Raw genomic sequence first — 17,103 nt, forward strand, 5'->3', positions numbered from 1 at the left:
AAAAGGGTCTGAGTGGGGCCCAAAGCACTGTTGGGGGAACATGGGTACAACAAATCCTGCTTACAAACCTGAGGTGCCCAATCCTAACAGCTTTTAATATAATCAGTCTATTGCCACATTTATCCAGTGCCCAAACCAGGATCTGTAAAACACCAACAGTAATTCAAGATGTTTCAGCCCGTTACTGTTAGAAACTAAGTCTTCAGAACTGTTTATGTATCAGTGCCAGTTATTTGCTAAGGGTACTGACGGCCGGGAAGCAAAAGGAATATTTAAGTGTTTAAAGAATGAAACTATATTTACTTATTGCAGTGACCTGTTTTGTACCTTCAAATCTGTCAATGTCCTTGGTTTTCTTCTAGCTCTTTTTCATCACCTTCCCTTTTACTTCCTGCGTTTTCTGCCTTTCCAAGCAACACATGGACAGGTGGTATCCCTGTCTGTCCCTTTCTGAGCTCAGGAACTGCTCTCAGTGACACGCACCAAGTTACAGGCAGTTTGTCACATCCTAGAACCTATTTCCTGTATCCTGCCCCCCCCTCCCCCAACCCCCAACAGTTTTACAGCTGCTAAAGAGTTAAATGTACCAATATTCACATATGCTATACTCCACTCAGTATAACGTACCTGGAGCTTAGACTGTCCTTTTCACAATTCAAGAGCACTCAGATCTTTCTAAATACAGGAGCCTGATGAGTGAGAGTTTCAAAAGCAACTCAAGCATCATCCTCAAGTCATGACAAGTAAAAAACAATAGCTTTGAAGGTTGTACCTGCAGGAATTCATTTGTTCAGATCATATTCATTCATATGTTAACAAATCAAAGCATTTCATGCTACTGTGAGTTTAAAATCCCAGATGTCTTCTCACTACAGCAAACTGTTTTTCAAATGAGACTCACATTAAATAGTGAAAAGTTTCAGTGTTAGAAAGCAGACTTTGTTCCAGGAAATAAAAGAATATAAAACCAACACATTTAATGGAAAGAAAAAGTATCTTACAAAAACGTCTTAATTCCAGAAATCACAACAGTAGTAATAAAACCTTAAAAGACAACTAAGACAGTGTTTATTCAGAAGCAGCATAAATCCAGACAACACATGAAAATCTCAAGTGTTTATTGTTACACTTCAAGTGCATATATTTCTTTACAATTTTGTGCCTTTCCAAAGGAACAGACATACAGCAGCCACAAAATTTGTTCTTTTCAGAAAGCTTTTACTAGCTTGAAATCTCATCTTTATAACAGGATAATACAGTGAACTAGTTCCAGTGATAAATTCCAGATTTATATAGACCAGATTTGTGAAAGAGTAAACTCAACATGGCAGTTTTTAATATTGCCACAAAGGGTGACAAAATACACAATTCAACTGAGTTCAGACAGGCAACAGACACAAGACATTCATAAAAAACAATCAAGTGTTTAATACAAAATACTCAGCTAAAGATAATTAATGATAAAAAGAAAATGCTTTTCACAAGTAAACAGCATGGGCCCTATCTTCCGATGTCAACAATGACATGTTATTATGTGGGTACCTCCAAGGTTTAAATACAATGTGTGCAGGCTAAATTACTTCCACCTCTTCTATAAAGTAATGATGGGAGATGGAATCACCCAACACAGAAGTCTGAGTACTAGAAGTTAAATTCCCATTTTTAAATGGCTTGTGAGACTTTCCCCATTCACTACAAGGATACCTCTGTAGCTTCTTTGGCTGAGGCCACCAACTCTGAATAGCAATCCCAAACAAAATGGAAACACTTCCACTGCTGAGAAAGAACCAAAGAGGATAGTTTGGTCAGAATGCTAAACATTATGGAACAATTCTAAGCTTATGAACAAAATGCTCTAAAGAGATGAACGTGAATTCACAACTGTAATCTTTAATTTAGTAAGTAATACAGTATTGACAATGTTCATAAATATCATTAGTTTTGAAATAAAGACTTCAAAAAAGGCACAAATATATTATTCTGGAACAACTAATGAGTTTTTATTTCAGATTCTAAATTTAAATTTTAAATTTAGTCTTTTGCTGCAAACATTATGTAGTGGCATCACTTTTACCAACCCTATTCCCACAGAAGTGGAGATCGTACCAGAATGCAGAATAGGCAACAAGGCTTATTCTCTCCCTCAGTATTTCCATAAAACTTTACATACTGTAGATTATGGCAAATGCCAGATTCCAGCCATTTCACCTGTGTTACCATTGCATACATAAAGTTGCAGTGTACTTGGTGGACAATAGCCACAATGCCCCATCACACTGACTGATGTTGATTAGACTTCTATTTGCACCTCGAATTGCATTCAATTTTGGGCCCCTCATTACAAGAAAGACATTGAGGTGCTGAAGTAGCTCCAGAAAAGGGCAACAAATCTGGAGAACGGTATGAGGAGCAGCTGAGGAAACTAGGGGTGTTTAGTATGGAGAAAGGAGGCTGAAGGGGGGACCTTATCACCCTCTACAGCTACCTGAAAGGAGGTTGTAGTGAGCTGGCGGTCAGTCTCTTCTCCCAAGAAACAAGTGACAGGATAAGAGGTAACATCCTCAAGCTGTGCCGGAGGAGGTTTACACTGGACATTGGAAAAAATTTATTTACCGAAGGCAGGATCAGGTGTTGGAACAGGCTGCCCAGGGCAGTGATGGGATCACCATCTCTGGAGGTGTTCACAAACCATGTAGATGAGGCCCTCACTGACATGGCTTCGTGATGGACTTGGCAGTCCTGGGGTAATGGCTGGATTTGATGATCTTAAAGGTCTTTTCCATCCTAGTTGATTCTACGATTCCAGCTTCTTGTCCTTCCAGATGATGGGGACTGGAGAGAAGAGACTCCAACATTTCAGTTCCATGGGGATAAAGAAATGCTTCACCTCACTTGGCAACAATCTGCATTCATCTCAAGAGCATCAAGAGCGTATTGGCAAAACCCTTTCCTTCCCCTGAGAAACACCAATTGCAATATGAAGCTTACAGCCTTAGTAAGTTGAGACGGAAAGTCCTTTGGATCTCTGAAAGTTTCAGATCCCTCTCTTCAAGAAGGATTCAAAGAGGACTTGGGAGTCTTTGTGTAAAACTGAACGTAAAGAAATCACATGCAGAAAACCTTAAACCATTTCAACGCCTGGGCCAGAAACACCACGCCATACCTGGGAGAACCAAAGCAATGATTATAGAAGAAAAAAGATTTACTGCGTTATTGTCCAATATGGGTTTTCCAGATATGTGCTTCGAGTCTTTTGTTTGGTGGTTGACAACCATGCCAATATTCTGGTCAAAACCTGGGGAAAGATAAAAGACTTCATTTTACAAAGCCAACCAAGCTGAAAAGAAACTTAGTAACCAAATGTATGCAATGTCATAAATTTAGTTTACCATTATTTGTTAAACCTCTGTAAGAAAAGACAGCAACAGACTAAATGAAATCATAGTTAGTTTAATCTTCTAGCTTCAAAGACTGGAATATAAATACAATATTTTGTGTTAGAAGTTATTTCTTTTGCAAAGTTACACTTTTGCCAGGTCTACTTCTCTATGTAGTTTCATAGCGAAGAAAGGAATAGAGTGAGCTGAATCAGGAGTAAGTTGTTCTAAGGCACTGGATGCTCGTTTCAACCAAACAGAAACAACTGATTAGCCACACGTATTTCCTGTCACGAAGATGTATTTGTTTTAAAGTAAAATTATGGAAATAACATTATTATTTGATCTGTCAGAAAACAAGCTTCTTATGGAACTTGAATTTAGCATTTCTACTTACATAGCAGTTTTATACTACCAGCAGCTGTTTTTTTTTTCCTGGTACTTAAGCCGTTTCTTGCTCTACCTCTGTATTATCAGTACTCTAGTACTGTTATTTCATTAGCTGTTACTGTACACAGTTAGCCTATCTTCTGTCCAGCTGCATTACTTTCTAAGCTGATCAAAGTGTAAAATTCTAGCATGACTGATTTTAATGCCAACTCAAGCTGTAGTGAAGCATGTAACTGGGTATGTATGTCCATGTGCACACCTTTAAGGATGACACAAAGAAACATTCCAAAATAAATCACTGTATTTTATATTAACATTATTTTCTCTTATCTGTAAACCCCACAACATGGAAATTTCAGTTTGAACTGCCGCTCTGTGACAAAAAGATTTTCAGCACCTCAGACAAAACTTAAAAAACCCCACAGCACGAACCTGCCTGGCAGGTATATAGCTGCTATTACTTTTACCTTTGAATCATGTTTTTAAACCTAGCTTTGGATAATGCAAAAAAGCTACAGAAAAATTCAGCTTCAAAGCCTGATAGTTTAACTCTTAACAATTGCTATGTTTTAGGAAGTTGTAAGTTTTCTTGAGAGAAAAACTGGGAATAAATTTTTATAAATATATACTTCAAATGCACATAAAGCATAGACTGAGAGAATTAACAAGTACTAGGAAAGGTAACAGTAATTCCTTCTATTCCTTTTGTTATTTACAGAATAGGTCTGGCCTCAGACTGATACCACAGGAAAATTTTAATGTCATTCTGTGCAGCTATTCAAAGTTTTACTTAATAAATGTGTGGGCAGGGAAGGACTTTCACCTAGAAACTGGCTATCACAGTATATTACACAAACCAAATCTAGGAGGATTACCAACAAGAAAAACATTGGCAAAAGGGATTAGCAGTGGCAGCATGATATTTTCAAAAGAACGCACAATTCTTTATTAGCACTGCCGTATTTATTGTTTTTCAAGATGCTGCAGAGAGACCGGAGTATTTCTTATGAGACCACGCTGAACGGGGATTGGAAAAGCAGGTTGAAGTAGGGAGGAACACAAAACCTAACAGCGTGTACCACAGGAGCAGCACTATTTCATTTATATCACAGCATATATATATACATACACACACACCATAGTGTATATCCATATATAATATAGATACTGCAGCAGTACTTATGAACTTGTAAAAGAAACACTGGAACTTGCATACTGCTCCTGCTGTGGCTAGCAAAATAAGTTGCTGAGCATGGAAAAATATCTGAAGTGAAGAATAAATAAATGCTGATAAATGCTGGCATGCATTAGCTAGGTTTACCACATACTCTTAATGCATCTGCATCATTAGAAGCATGAAACATCGCCCAAGTGCTTAAGTGCGTCTTCTTTAGTACAGAAATTTCTAGAAATTCCTCAAATGGTTAAACACTCAATTCCATTTTAGGCTTTCTTGGAAACAGAAGGTCTAAACAGACTACAAGAAATAGAGCATAGAAACTGCTGGAAAGCCAAATCCACAGCATCAACAACAGTCTGCAGTTCTCATTGTGATGACAGACTTAAACGACTTGGATCTTTCAGGCAGGTCATCTGTACCTTCAAACCTCGACTTCCAACAAGTAAGTAGATAAGAATTCTCTCTGCAACCAGCTATTAAACAGAATAGCATCACATATAGTCTTTAAACAACTTTTCAGCAGTTTACAGTTTAGCCTAAAGGTTGTCTGTAGTTTTTATTCACAAAGATCCTTAGAGGCAATTAGTAAAATACTGAAATCATTTAGACTCAGCCAGCCAAGAGGGTTTTTAAAAATGAACATGATTTTTTAGTTAAAGTCACAGCTGGTTTGTCATGAACTTAACTTACAGGAAACAGTACTCTAGAAGCAGTGAAAACTTAAATTGTGGGCACATGTTCCTGGAGCTTTTCTTATGTAATTCTTAAAGCTGACACTATTGCTGCCTTCAGAATTAGAACTCAAGCTTCTGCAGTGACAACTGATTTGGGTAAATGGATAAAATTAAGCTGACGTTTTCTCATATGTTACCATAATTAGATCTATAGAAAACTAGAGGGCAGCAATTGCTTTCTGCAAGTTAACATGTTGCAGATCTCTGTTCTCTTTCAGTAATCAACAAGACAGTAACATAATATACACAAATAAAAATATGGAAAAGAACCAGCTGCCCTTGCTCTTGTTTTCATTATCATGTCCATCACTTTGGCTCCCTTTATCCTTTGTGTTGCTAATTCTGTATTTTCTCCATATAAAAATCATGTCCTCAGCCCTTCTGGAAATTCCAAGTCCATTTTGAGGTTACACTGAAGGGGGGGTAAAAAAAAGAATAATCTTACCACTGTATTGCATTGTAGCTCCCAAATAGGAATCCACAATTGATCCCAGTAAGCCAGCTGCTGCACCAAATACAATAATGGGCCATTGTGGAGCAGATACTTCCAGATCAGTCACGAAAATGAGTTGTGTGATGAAGTAGGCTATACCTACTACCATGCCGCCAAGCAAACTTGACAGCAGGCCCACAAAAGTAATTGCTCCATTAGTACCTGAATCAAACAAAACCAAGCTGATTCACCAACTTTTCCTTGAAGCCTTGCATTTGTTCAAATGTTTTATATGAAATCAAAACTGTGTTCATAGTGATCTTCCCCCCCTTATATCCACAAGCAAAAAAAACCCAATAAAATTACCATGCACTCAAATCCTATCCCACAAGGCGTACAACTTGGATCAACATGCCAACAAGACCCAAAAAAAGACACACTGCTTTAAGGCAGCAATGTCATCCACTGTTTAGACAAGGCCTGACAGACAGAAGGGTCACTTTACCCATCCTTGGTAAGATACCAAAGGAAATGAGTGATGTAGTTAAGTGAATTTTCTGTGGCATCTGTATTGAATATTCTTCTACTGATTAAAATTTTCATGTCTAAAAAACTGAGTTGTAAACTTGTATTCTTTATATTTTTGGCAATATAAAGACTTTTATTAGTGCCAGAAATGAGAACTGACAGCGCTCACTAAGAATGATTTTAGCTCCCACCAACGAGAAGCAGCAGAAACACAACTGAGTATATTCCATTTCAGCAAATGCGTTCCTGCTAGTATTTTCTAATCCCGGATTTCTGATGCTTGGGGTTTTTTGAGGTTTTTTTTTTTTAATTTTCAAGTCAGATGCATAGTTCTAAACAGATTAGCATAAGAACATGAAGAACAGGTAACACCTTACCCACTGGAACCTTTTCCCAGGTTGTTATCAACCTTGGCTTGCTTTTACTCATAACACTACCAATCTCTGAAGCCCATGTATCACCAGCAGAGCATGCCAAAGCTCCCAAAAGGGATAAGCACATCCATGATGCTGTGTATTGCTTTGAAAAGTCTATAGGAATTTCACCCGGTCCATTTTCTATCATATATAAGAGAGCCAGCTCAGTAGGAACACCACCGTTACACAATACTTGCAACCAGTTCCTCTGTCCACCTAAAGTGACAAAAACCAAGATTAGTATTTTCAGGCAAAATACCCTGGACAGACAACAGCATGAGACAAAAGCAAAATACACACATATAAAGTTAAAATAAAAAAAAAAAATTTTAGAACCAGAAACTAGATAGCAATTTATTAAATAGAACAGAAGCAAAAGCAAAGTCACTTGCTAACGATCATATTGATGGAGTTGGAGGGGAGGCACAACAACAGTGTGCCTTATTTTGGAGATTACATCTCATCTACCCCTTCGAAAGAAAGAGGAATATATAGTGTTTATTCTTCACAAGGAAACTGGAAGAATTTAAAAGTTATGGCTTACCTTCTTTGTATTCTGAATCTATTTGCTTCTTTATATCTTTTTTCCATTTAGTAAGTTTTGAAGAAGTAACAAAAAATACAAACAAAGAGGTGAAGAAACTGTAATTTGCAACTGTAAGGATAAATCCAACCACCAATCCTATGGGAAAAAAAAAGCATATAAAATCCTTTCATGTAACACTTTGCAAAGTGTTTTGAATCTCTTGAATACAAAAAGTATGATAAACTTCAATCATGCAAGAAGAGAATTACTGAAGCATCTAATACCTGTATAATAATTCCAAAGACATCTTGACTGAAAAATAAAAAACCCAGTTATTTTTGCAATTTTCCCTTAAGTTTTATTGCCAAATTATGTGATCTTTTAAGACCTTCTCTTGACACAAATTAGTAATACTGTGCAAAAATAAAAACCAGATAAATAAATAAATAAATAAAAGCCTAAGGTTATATAATTCAAACTGAAGTACTCTGCCTGAAGAATAGGATTATTTGTGTAAAAAGCATATACAGAGCTGTGGCTGTGTCTCTATCAGCAAATTTATCTTCTGGTCTCTAAGATAACCTGAATAATCCTCTTCCGTATCATAACGGATGCTACTTGTCCTTTCTGTTCCTCATTTTCTTTTTCCGTATTTGATTTTAAGCCATCTTTTTCTTTCTGTAAGTATTTAAGCTCCTGGGTGTAATTCTGCTTTATCTCCTCTTTCACAGGGGAGGACTAATTCCTACTGCCCACCATGAGTTAAAAATTCTTCGCAAATGAAAGAAAACTGCCTGCACATAAAACAAATGCCAGCATAAACTGCCTAGCAGAGCTGTTAACGTTAACAGGCAGAAACAGCAGAAAAGATGGCTTTTCTTAATTTAGAAAATGCTCCCATCAATGCACAGACAGATCAAGACTAACAAAACAGTGACATGGGAGGAAAGGGTTTGACCTCCTGTTTCTTTCCATTGACCATCAATCCAGACAACATCAGAATACAAGGGTGAATCACATCACCCAGAAATATTGCACCAGATTTCAACAAACACTACTGTACACTACATTGCGTTTTTTTAATAACATCATTAAGAAAAATTCTGTTGATATGGTAATTTGTTTGAAGTACAGATTTCATTTTCTTGGAAGGCCAAAAAATGTCTAGAACTGCTCATATTACAGAAAGGAGAACCACAGTATCTTTACTGGTTTCCTACCAGGCACATAGGCTACTGACATGGCTCAGTTTCATGGTATTTCTTTACCAATAACTCTTGCCATTTCTTTATTTCTACATGAATTTATCTGTATGTTAAACCAAAACATGCAATTTAACTGCATGCTATACTGAAGTTTACAAGAATCTTCTGGGTTCATGTAAGTCTAAAGACAATATAATCAAATGAATTACAAACAGCAGCAAAAAACTACTTAAACAGGCATGAGGAAAAAAATCAGTATGAATTTAAGGTACATATGCTTACATTTACACTTCTATTATAATAGAACTAGGTAGTAAAGTCTTAAAAGACTATTATGTACAATACAAAGAGCCTTAGTTTACTAAATGTTTAGCTTAGCAGGCTCACAAAAAACGTACCTCCCAATGCACCACTGTGATCAAGACTCTTCTTCTTAAAACCCTGTGTAGCAATTGTTAGTGGAACCAAGATTGAAAAAAGCCAGCGCCATGGAGAAATAGGTCGTAAAGTACCTGATAAATCAAATAAAATGGTTACATATGATCCTTATAAGCCTTTTTAAAGCCTTTATATATGAAAAGTCATTATCTTCTAGTATATGTTTAAAAACTGATCTTAGAGATTAAAACTTTTTACCCATGGTAACCAAGCTCTTGAGTCCCTCTCCCCACCACAGGAGGGCGTCTCCTCAAAAGGCCCTCAGGACGTGAGAACACATTTGATATCTTTTACAATAGTTGTTCCTATGACTTTATTAACTCTTTTCACCAAAAGGGCTAGTCCTAGAAACGTTTAAAGGCAACTAGGAATACTGAAAAGAATAAAGCTTATTTCAGCAAGCCATCATTCTCCAAACCATAATTTTTAAAAAAGAACATTAATACACTATACATTTTGTATTTAAGGAAAGGTAGCCACATGACATACAAATCAAGTGTTATATAGTCTGGTTTCCACCTCAATATTTATGCTCAAGTGAGCCTGAAGAAATTTAATGCAGTTCTTGTCCTGTTTCTGCAGAAAATTTGGCTTAGCTGAGAATTCACAGATGATTTAGACTTCTTAGTCTTTGCTTTGCATAGGTCCTCTCTACCATATATGCATGCAACCCTTTCCCAACCTGGCAGCCCATCTTCATAGAATCACAGAATAGTTAGGGTTGGAAAGGATCTTAAGATCATCTAATTCCACCCCCCCTCCCATGGGCAGGGACACCTCACACTACACCATGTCACCCAAGGCTCTGTCCAACCTGGCCTTGAATACTGCCAGGGATGAAGCATTCACAACTTCCCTGGGCAACCCATTCCAGTACCTCACCACTGTCATGGTAAAGAACTTCTTCCTTATGTCCAATCTAGACTTCCCCTGTTAAGTTTTAACTCGTTACCCCTTGTTCTATCACTATAGTCCCCAATGAAGAGTGCCTCCCCAGCATCCTTACAGGCCCCCTTCAGATACTGGAAGGCTGCTATGAAGTGTCCACGCAGCCTTCTCTTCTCCAGGCTGAACAACCCCAACTTTCTCAGCCTGTCTTCATCTTGATCTGGAGCATCATAGAGACTTGTTGAAAAGCAAGCTGCACCCAACAGTTTCATGTCTTGTAATATGTATTTACTCCCAAATTTTTTTTTCTTCTCTTAGGATTTTCTAAAATAATCCTTTTCCACTTCTACATTCCACTGTCCTCCCTGTTATGTTTTCCTCAGTTCTATCTAGAACAGCACGACCAGATTGAGTGACAACAGAATTTCTTTTTGTTTGCACAACACGTTGGCGTGAGAAATTATTTTCTTCATGGCATGCAGTGTAAACTGAAAGCACATATTTAAGCTAAGAGATAGCCTTCTTTCTCTACATGTTAATGTGCCCCACATAGTGGGGGAATCCTTTCCACTGATTTTTCTTCTCTGACAGTGGCTGCAATATGTGCCAGCGCCTCACCACCCTCACAGTAAAAGATTTCTTCTTGGTATCTAAACTAAACCTACCCTCTTCCAGCTCAAAACCATTCCCCCTTGTCCTGTCACGACATGCCTTTGTGAAAAGTCCCTCTCCAGACTTCTTGTAGGCCCTCTTTAGGTAGAGGAAGACGGCTCTAAAGTCTCCCCGGAACCTTTTCTTCTCCAGGCTTACCAACTCCAGGAGAGGTGTGCCTGCCCTCTAGTAATCCCTGTGGCCCTCCTCTAGACTCGCTCCAACAGCTTCACATCCTTCTCATGTTGGAGACCTCAGAATTGACCTTCTTGCTCTATAACCGCTTTTAAAAAAGGGAAGATTTGTCTGCAGTCTCCTTCTCAGTATCAGGAGATACCTGATACATCTGATTCACCTGCTGGAGTGAGTCCCAAGGAGGCCCACAAAGATTTACCAGACCTCTCCACTTTCTGCTGTCAATTCTCAATCATATTATATAGCAAGGACTGGAATATCCTAATTAGCAGAAGAACACAGAGAGCTATACCTATAGAGCTGATAAACACAATGTTGCATGTTTCAGTCCAACTTGGCTAGCTCTAAATGAGACAAACTGCTTGCTTCTGCATGACTTCTATGTGTCTGGCATCTCTCTAAAAGCCAACGTAGAAGTGTCCAGACAACACAGATTTAATGCTATACCAGGGCTAATACACCATTCCAAAACCTGAAGCACTGAAAAACACTGAGCAGAGACATCCAGCTGCCACTGCAAAAGTCAGCTTATACTAGTGGGATATTTATTCTAGCTGGATATATTGTGGATCCAAGGTGACACTAGGCAGCTGAGGGTCTTCACACTGCATCCCTAGGTACTCTCACCAATACTGCACTGACATTGGAGCTGAGCATTTCCTGCATGAAACTGGCAGAAGTCCTAAGAACAGGTCTTTCCTTGTCTTAGGAAAGCAGTCAAACTCTTCTAGGTTTGCACTGATGGGAAGGCACTACTGCTGCTTTTCCACACTGCTGTAAAAATGGTCCTAGAACTGAGAGTACAGAAAGTACTAATGTCCCTGCAATTACACACAACTAAGTCACAGCCTGAGCTATCACAGAATCATTTGGGTTAGAAGGGACCTTGAAGCTCATCCAGTTCCAGCCCCACTGCCATGGCCAGAGACACCTTCCACTAGACCACCTTTTCAAGGCCCTTTGCAACCTGGCTTTGAACACGGCCACAAATGGAGCACCCACAGCTTCCCTGGGCAGCCTGTGCTACTGCCTCACCACCCTCACAGGGAAGAACTTCGAATATTTGCTTTCTTTCAGGAAAATAAATTATAAAGCATACCAACATTTTACATTCAACGGGATCCCTAGGCAGTGCACCTAGAAGGGCACATTGGCCATTAACACCTTATAAACCATCTGCAGCTACTGTCAGGGCTTTCAGGTCTGCTGAGGCCGAAAGGAGCTCTGCAACCCCTCTTCCAACGCCGTACCCCCAGTCTGCAGGGGCTCCGCTCCCCCTCGCCGTGTCACCTCCTCAGCCCCCACCCGGCCTTTGCACTCACCGTAGTACGTACTTGCGGTCATGGACACGATCCAGAACACCAGAGAAATACAAATGAGCGCGTTCAGGATGATAATATTCGCCATCATCTTGAGGTACTCTTTGAAGAAATCCTCCTCGCAATAGGACATAGGAATCCAAAAAGAGAACACCTGGAGGGGAAGCACGGGGCGCACCGCATCAGCCACACCGCTATCTCCTCCTCCTCCTGCTCCTGCCCGGCGCGAGCCGCGGCCCGAAGCGGCACGCACCGCCCCCGAGGCCGCCTCTGTTCCCCCACACCTCGGGGAGCCACTGGGAGGCACCGACCCGTTCATGGGGAGGCGGACGTTAGGGGTCGAGCTGCGAGGCGCTGTGCGACTGGTAGGCCCCGGCCCTTCCTCCTTCCCTCCCATCACCTATCTCTGCCACAGACCTGCTCCCGCGGCCCTCCGGCGCCGCCACCATTCCGCCCCGCCACCCCTCTGCGCATGCTCCGCGAGCTGCACGGTGGCGGGGAAGGAGGAAGGGAGGGAGGAGGCGGTCCCGGTCCTGCAAGCACTCAACAGGCCTCGGGGCGGAGCTGTGGTATCGGTTATCCACCCACAGCCTTTCCCAGCCCTAATGGGTTCCCGGGTACCGATCCTCTGCGAGACCGGCGTCTGCCTGTCGCAACCCCCCGTCCTTGTTAAGCGTGCCTCCTCTGTGGTAAACGGTAATCCGTGAGCCAGCCGCTATCTCCGGGCTCGTGGACCCACGGCTTGCCTCTGCACCAGGGCGTCTAGTGCCTTGCACGGTGGGCTCGAATAACGACCAATGGAAAAAACACTAGTTAAAGATAAATCAACTTTGTCAAATAGCGTTTGTGTAATAAACCTAGGCATGAAAAGTATGAAGTGAGTTGGTAATTAGTGATACCCGTGAGTATCTGGATGAGGTTTGAAACTTGCTGGAGCATTGCAGAGTTCATTAACAGGACAAGAAGGAGACTTGAAACATCTCTCGAAGTTCACATGGGATGTAAACAAGCCAAACCTGCCTGATAGGTTTTCATTGGGCATGCCAGAATTACTCTCAAAACACTCGACTGTAAATAATGTATCCCGAGTTACTAGAAGGACTCCAAAACTCACTGCGTGTATCAGAGGCTTTGTTACCAAAGCAAAGAGATGAGAAACTCCACTTCTCAAAAGCCCTCTGTTCACTTTGAGGCAGCTGCCTATAAAATAAACTACTTCAGACATCACAGAAGGTAATTCTGAAGTAGCATTTATATATTAAACATTTGTTATGTGGAAGGTAGACCCAAACCCTTCAAGTTTACAAACATGGGTTCAGATGAGCCACCTCATGAACATCAGTAACCTTGGGTGCCATTTGTTATGGCCTTGTAGCAGCAGCAGAATAGAATATTTAAGTATTCAATGACAGACAGAGTAATAGGAAAATGTGAATTAAAAGTTCTTTTGCATACAACAAGAGTAGCTTTTAAGCTTAAAAATTCAAATGAATAATCGTAGTGTAAGAGTTGGCAATTTCCCTGCTGATTTGAAGCCAATTTCTTGCATGTTGGCACCTGTTCATCTTTCAAGCATGTTCCATTATTTTTCATTCGGGATCTGGAGTAAGTTTCTAACAGGGTGTGAACACAGCCCAGGTTGTGGATTCTTTTGCAACAGAAACTTAGATATATTTTTGTGTAGCTGTGAAAGAAATAGTTCACAGCTGCTTCTTCAGATGTTGTCTAAAATAGGGACCATGTTCTACAGAGATTTGCAGATACTTGGTTTTACTTGAAGACAGCAGGCTTATTCCAGAGGTTAAAGGTAACGCTTGGGTGTTTACAATGTGTTGGCTCCAGCCAATTGGAGCCAAAATTTGAACGAGGTGCCTTAGGCAAGGGTGTAGAGGCTTTATTTTATTTTCTGCTGTATTTATTGATAATAAAGACTGGGAACACCCAAATTTTCTCTGAACTGGAAATCCCCAAAACATTAATACTGATACCGGGAAATAAAGGGTTAACATTGTGCCTGCTTGCTTAAGCAGTAGCTGTGTTTGGTGAAGCAGAATTGTAGGAGATACAGCTGCTAGGCAGAATTGTAGTAGATAAGATTCATCTTAACATTTAAGACATTCTTGTTCAAACGGTATCTTTAGAAAGAAAAGGAACAGAAGATAGCCAGAGTAACAAAATTTACAAACTTGACAAGTTTCTGCTTTAAGATACATAAAACTGGCTTGTACCGAACCTGAGGTTTGGACAGGAGCTGAAACCCTATTGAGTCTGCATGAAACCAAGAGGTTACTCGCAGTGATGAAGAGGAACTACAGGCCTTCATCCTCACGACCCCCTAATGACCACCACCAGGAGGCACTGCGCAGGCGCACAAATGGGACGAATGCCAGAAAACTAATTATAATAGTAGACGGCAATAGGTTTTGCATAGGTATTAGGCGTGAAGCAGTCTCATGTTTAGGTAATCATTATATGTAATAGAAACGAACTGAGTGGCAAAGGGGGGCGCGCATGCTTTTGGAGGAGAAACCCCCATGCGCCTCAGCACTGAATAAAGCATACCTACTTTACAACTCTAACGAGTTATGGAGTCAATCCGCGTATCAATGTAGCAGGACTTACTTTGGTATACCTGGTGTTCCTTCCTAGCTCCCAACTTTTCAGTCTATCTGAGATCTGGATTTGAAATCGTAAAAGTCAGGGGCTCAGCAAATGGTCCGCTTTGTAAGAATAGGACACCTTTTAAAGGATAACCCTGATAACAACACTGCTTAGATGCTCCTGCCAAAATCTAAGTAAACAAATTTTTCAACCAGAACAAGATTCTTCTACTTAGACTGGTGGCTGAACAAATAGCTGCTTGTTTAGGTGTAACCAACTCCCATAAATCTATTAATTCAAATACACTCTTAACTGAAATTAATTATTTAATTTATTGCTTATTTTTTGTTTTCTAAACTGTAATAGACTGATACTGGATTTTCTGGTGGAGAAACAAAGATTCCTGCAGGAATCATAAACCCCTGGCTGATACCTGTGGGACTGTACATGTGGGACCATAATTAATGGTAACACAGAAGCTGGTACGACAAGGGGACAGGTTTGTGGCACTCTAAAGGATCCTTCACCTTCCTTCACGGATGGGTAGCACTTGCACTGATTTAGAGACATGCCAGACTATTACACTGGCTTATCCACAAACCTTACATCTTGGCTGAAAGCCACAGACGCTGCTCCTGGAGCTTACATGAGAAAGAAAAGCAAAGAGTATACTGCTCTTGGTGCCTGGGGTGAGAAAGGTGGTTCTAGTCATGAAACCTGTAGCAACCACTGTGAATAATGTTGGCTTTGATTCCTCTTTTAGCTCTGAGTCTTTTGCTATATGCGCTTTACCTCTTTTGCTTTTTCTGTATGTGGCTTCATACATCCCTCTTTCATTTTTTTCTATTATATGCAGCCAACAAGTTTTCCTGCAGCCACTTGGTACACATGGAATGTTACAAGAAGATTTGGAAATGAAAAAGAAAGAAACCCAAAGTTGGATTTCTTTCCACTTTTAGAAACTGAAAGAAGTTGACACATTTTTGAAAGGAACATCTACAGCAGTTACTGTCATTGGCCCAAATACTACGTTTAAAGTCCTCTTTTCTAGATGTTGCCCTTTGTTTTTAGTAAGTCCTGCAATAATGATTAACAATAAAATCACAACACTTTCAATGGGCAAATGTGTTGTTCAGGAGGTTTTTTTAATTTAAATTAAGAACACATCTAGATGTGTACAGTATCATGAATTCAGAATTCATGTACTTAGAATGCCATCTTGATCAGTAAGAACAGTATTGTATTATATATGCAATGCATACATTTAATAAATAGCTTTTGCTTATTAAAAAACACATTCCCAATTCATACCTAATAATTTTGATAAGCTTGATAATTTAAAAAAGGCAAGTAACAGTTGCTTGAGACAAGTAGATCTTAAAAGTTTTTCCCCGTGCTTTCCCATACAAGTACATTCTTGAAACAAGAAAAATCTGAGAAGTTTAAATTAAAAAAATATTGTTAGAATTACAGGCTGCCCAATATTGAGAAGAAGAGCTCCTTCTTACCATTTTCCCAGATCTATAGGATGCAAAGCACGACCAGTGCAGAGTCTAGAAGTAAAAATAAATACAATTTAATAGGAGACAGGAATGCAAGGTGATTAAAGGCAGTATGACCAACTGAAGATAATAGCATGTTACTGTAATAGCATGCTAATCACTCTTTTGCATGCATTCTTTTCCCAGGAATACATTAGAATTTAGTAGGTTTGCCATAATACAGAATAAAATTTCCAAATTTTCATGAAGTAGACTTTCTGTTCTGTTCCACCCTTTTGTATCTTTGATAGTACTCTACATTTCTCTAATCTGCTTAAAACATTATTCATATTTGTGAGAGTTCTGTTTTTGTAATGGTATTCTTTTTTCTTAGTGGTATAAAATCAATAGGAAATGCTGATCTGACCATGGAATAATCTGTTTCACCTCCCTCCATAGTCTTTTTTACAGGATAAAAAATACTGTTCATAGTAGAGATAAAAGAAAGATAAAAGGAGCTGGCCATTGTCTTTTAAAAATAGAGGAAGTTATTAAAATTGTCTTTGGAAATTAGTATTGTTTGTTTTACAGTTAATAGGACAATGAAGGAAAAAGAACTGCTTCAATGATCTTGATTTTTACTACTTTTTTTTTAACTTGGCTATTACAGGAGAAAACACCATACCTGGACATGAGCTTTTATGCTGTATTTTCCTTGTAGCACTCCACAAGTATTTATAT

At 39.5% G+C, this 17,103-nt stretch overlaps 1 protein-coding gene across 3 annotated transcripts; it reads right to left on the reverse strand.

Moving 5' to 3' along the window:
* Positions 1-1,103: 1,103 nt before the first annotated feature.
* Positions 1,104-16,407, reverse strand: TMEM19 (transmembrane protein 19). 3 transcript variants are annotated; one of them, XM_057429448.1, is made up of 7 exons: positions 16,390-16,407; positions 12,284-12,434; positions 9,188-9,301; positions 7,603-7,740; positions 7,020-7,274; positions 6,127-6,336; positions 1,104-3,295 (listed from the first exon to the last, which is right to left on the reverse strand). In XM_057429448.1, exons 1-7 carry the CDS (start codon positions 16,390-16,392, stop codon positions 3,132-3,134), a joined length of 1,035 nt encoding a protein of 344 aa, XP_057285431.1. In that variant the 5' UTR covers positions 16,393-16,407; the 3' UTR covers positions 1,104-3,131. The 3 variants fall into 3 exon arrangements, with proteins under 3 accessions (XP_057285431.1, XP_057285432.1, XP_057285430.1); XM_057429449.1 differs by lacking the exon at positions 16,390-16,407 and adding an exon at positions 12,698-12,747; XM_057429447.1 differs by lacking the exon at positions 16,390-16,407 and having other exon boundaries at positions 12,284-12,599.
* Between the last annotated feature and the right edge of the window lie 696 nt (positions 16,408-17,103).

The sequence above is a fragment of the Pezoporus wallicus genome, unplaced genomic scaffold, assembly GCF_028554395.1.
Source record: "Pezoporus wallicus isolate ANWC-B61680 ecotype Strahan unplaced genomic scaffold, APGP_CSIRO_Pwel_v1 contig_5069, whole genome shotgun sequence".
Lineage (NCBI taxonomy): Eukaryota > Metazoa > Chordata > Aves > Psittaciformes > Psittacidae > Pezoporus > Pezoporus wallicus.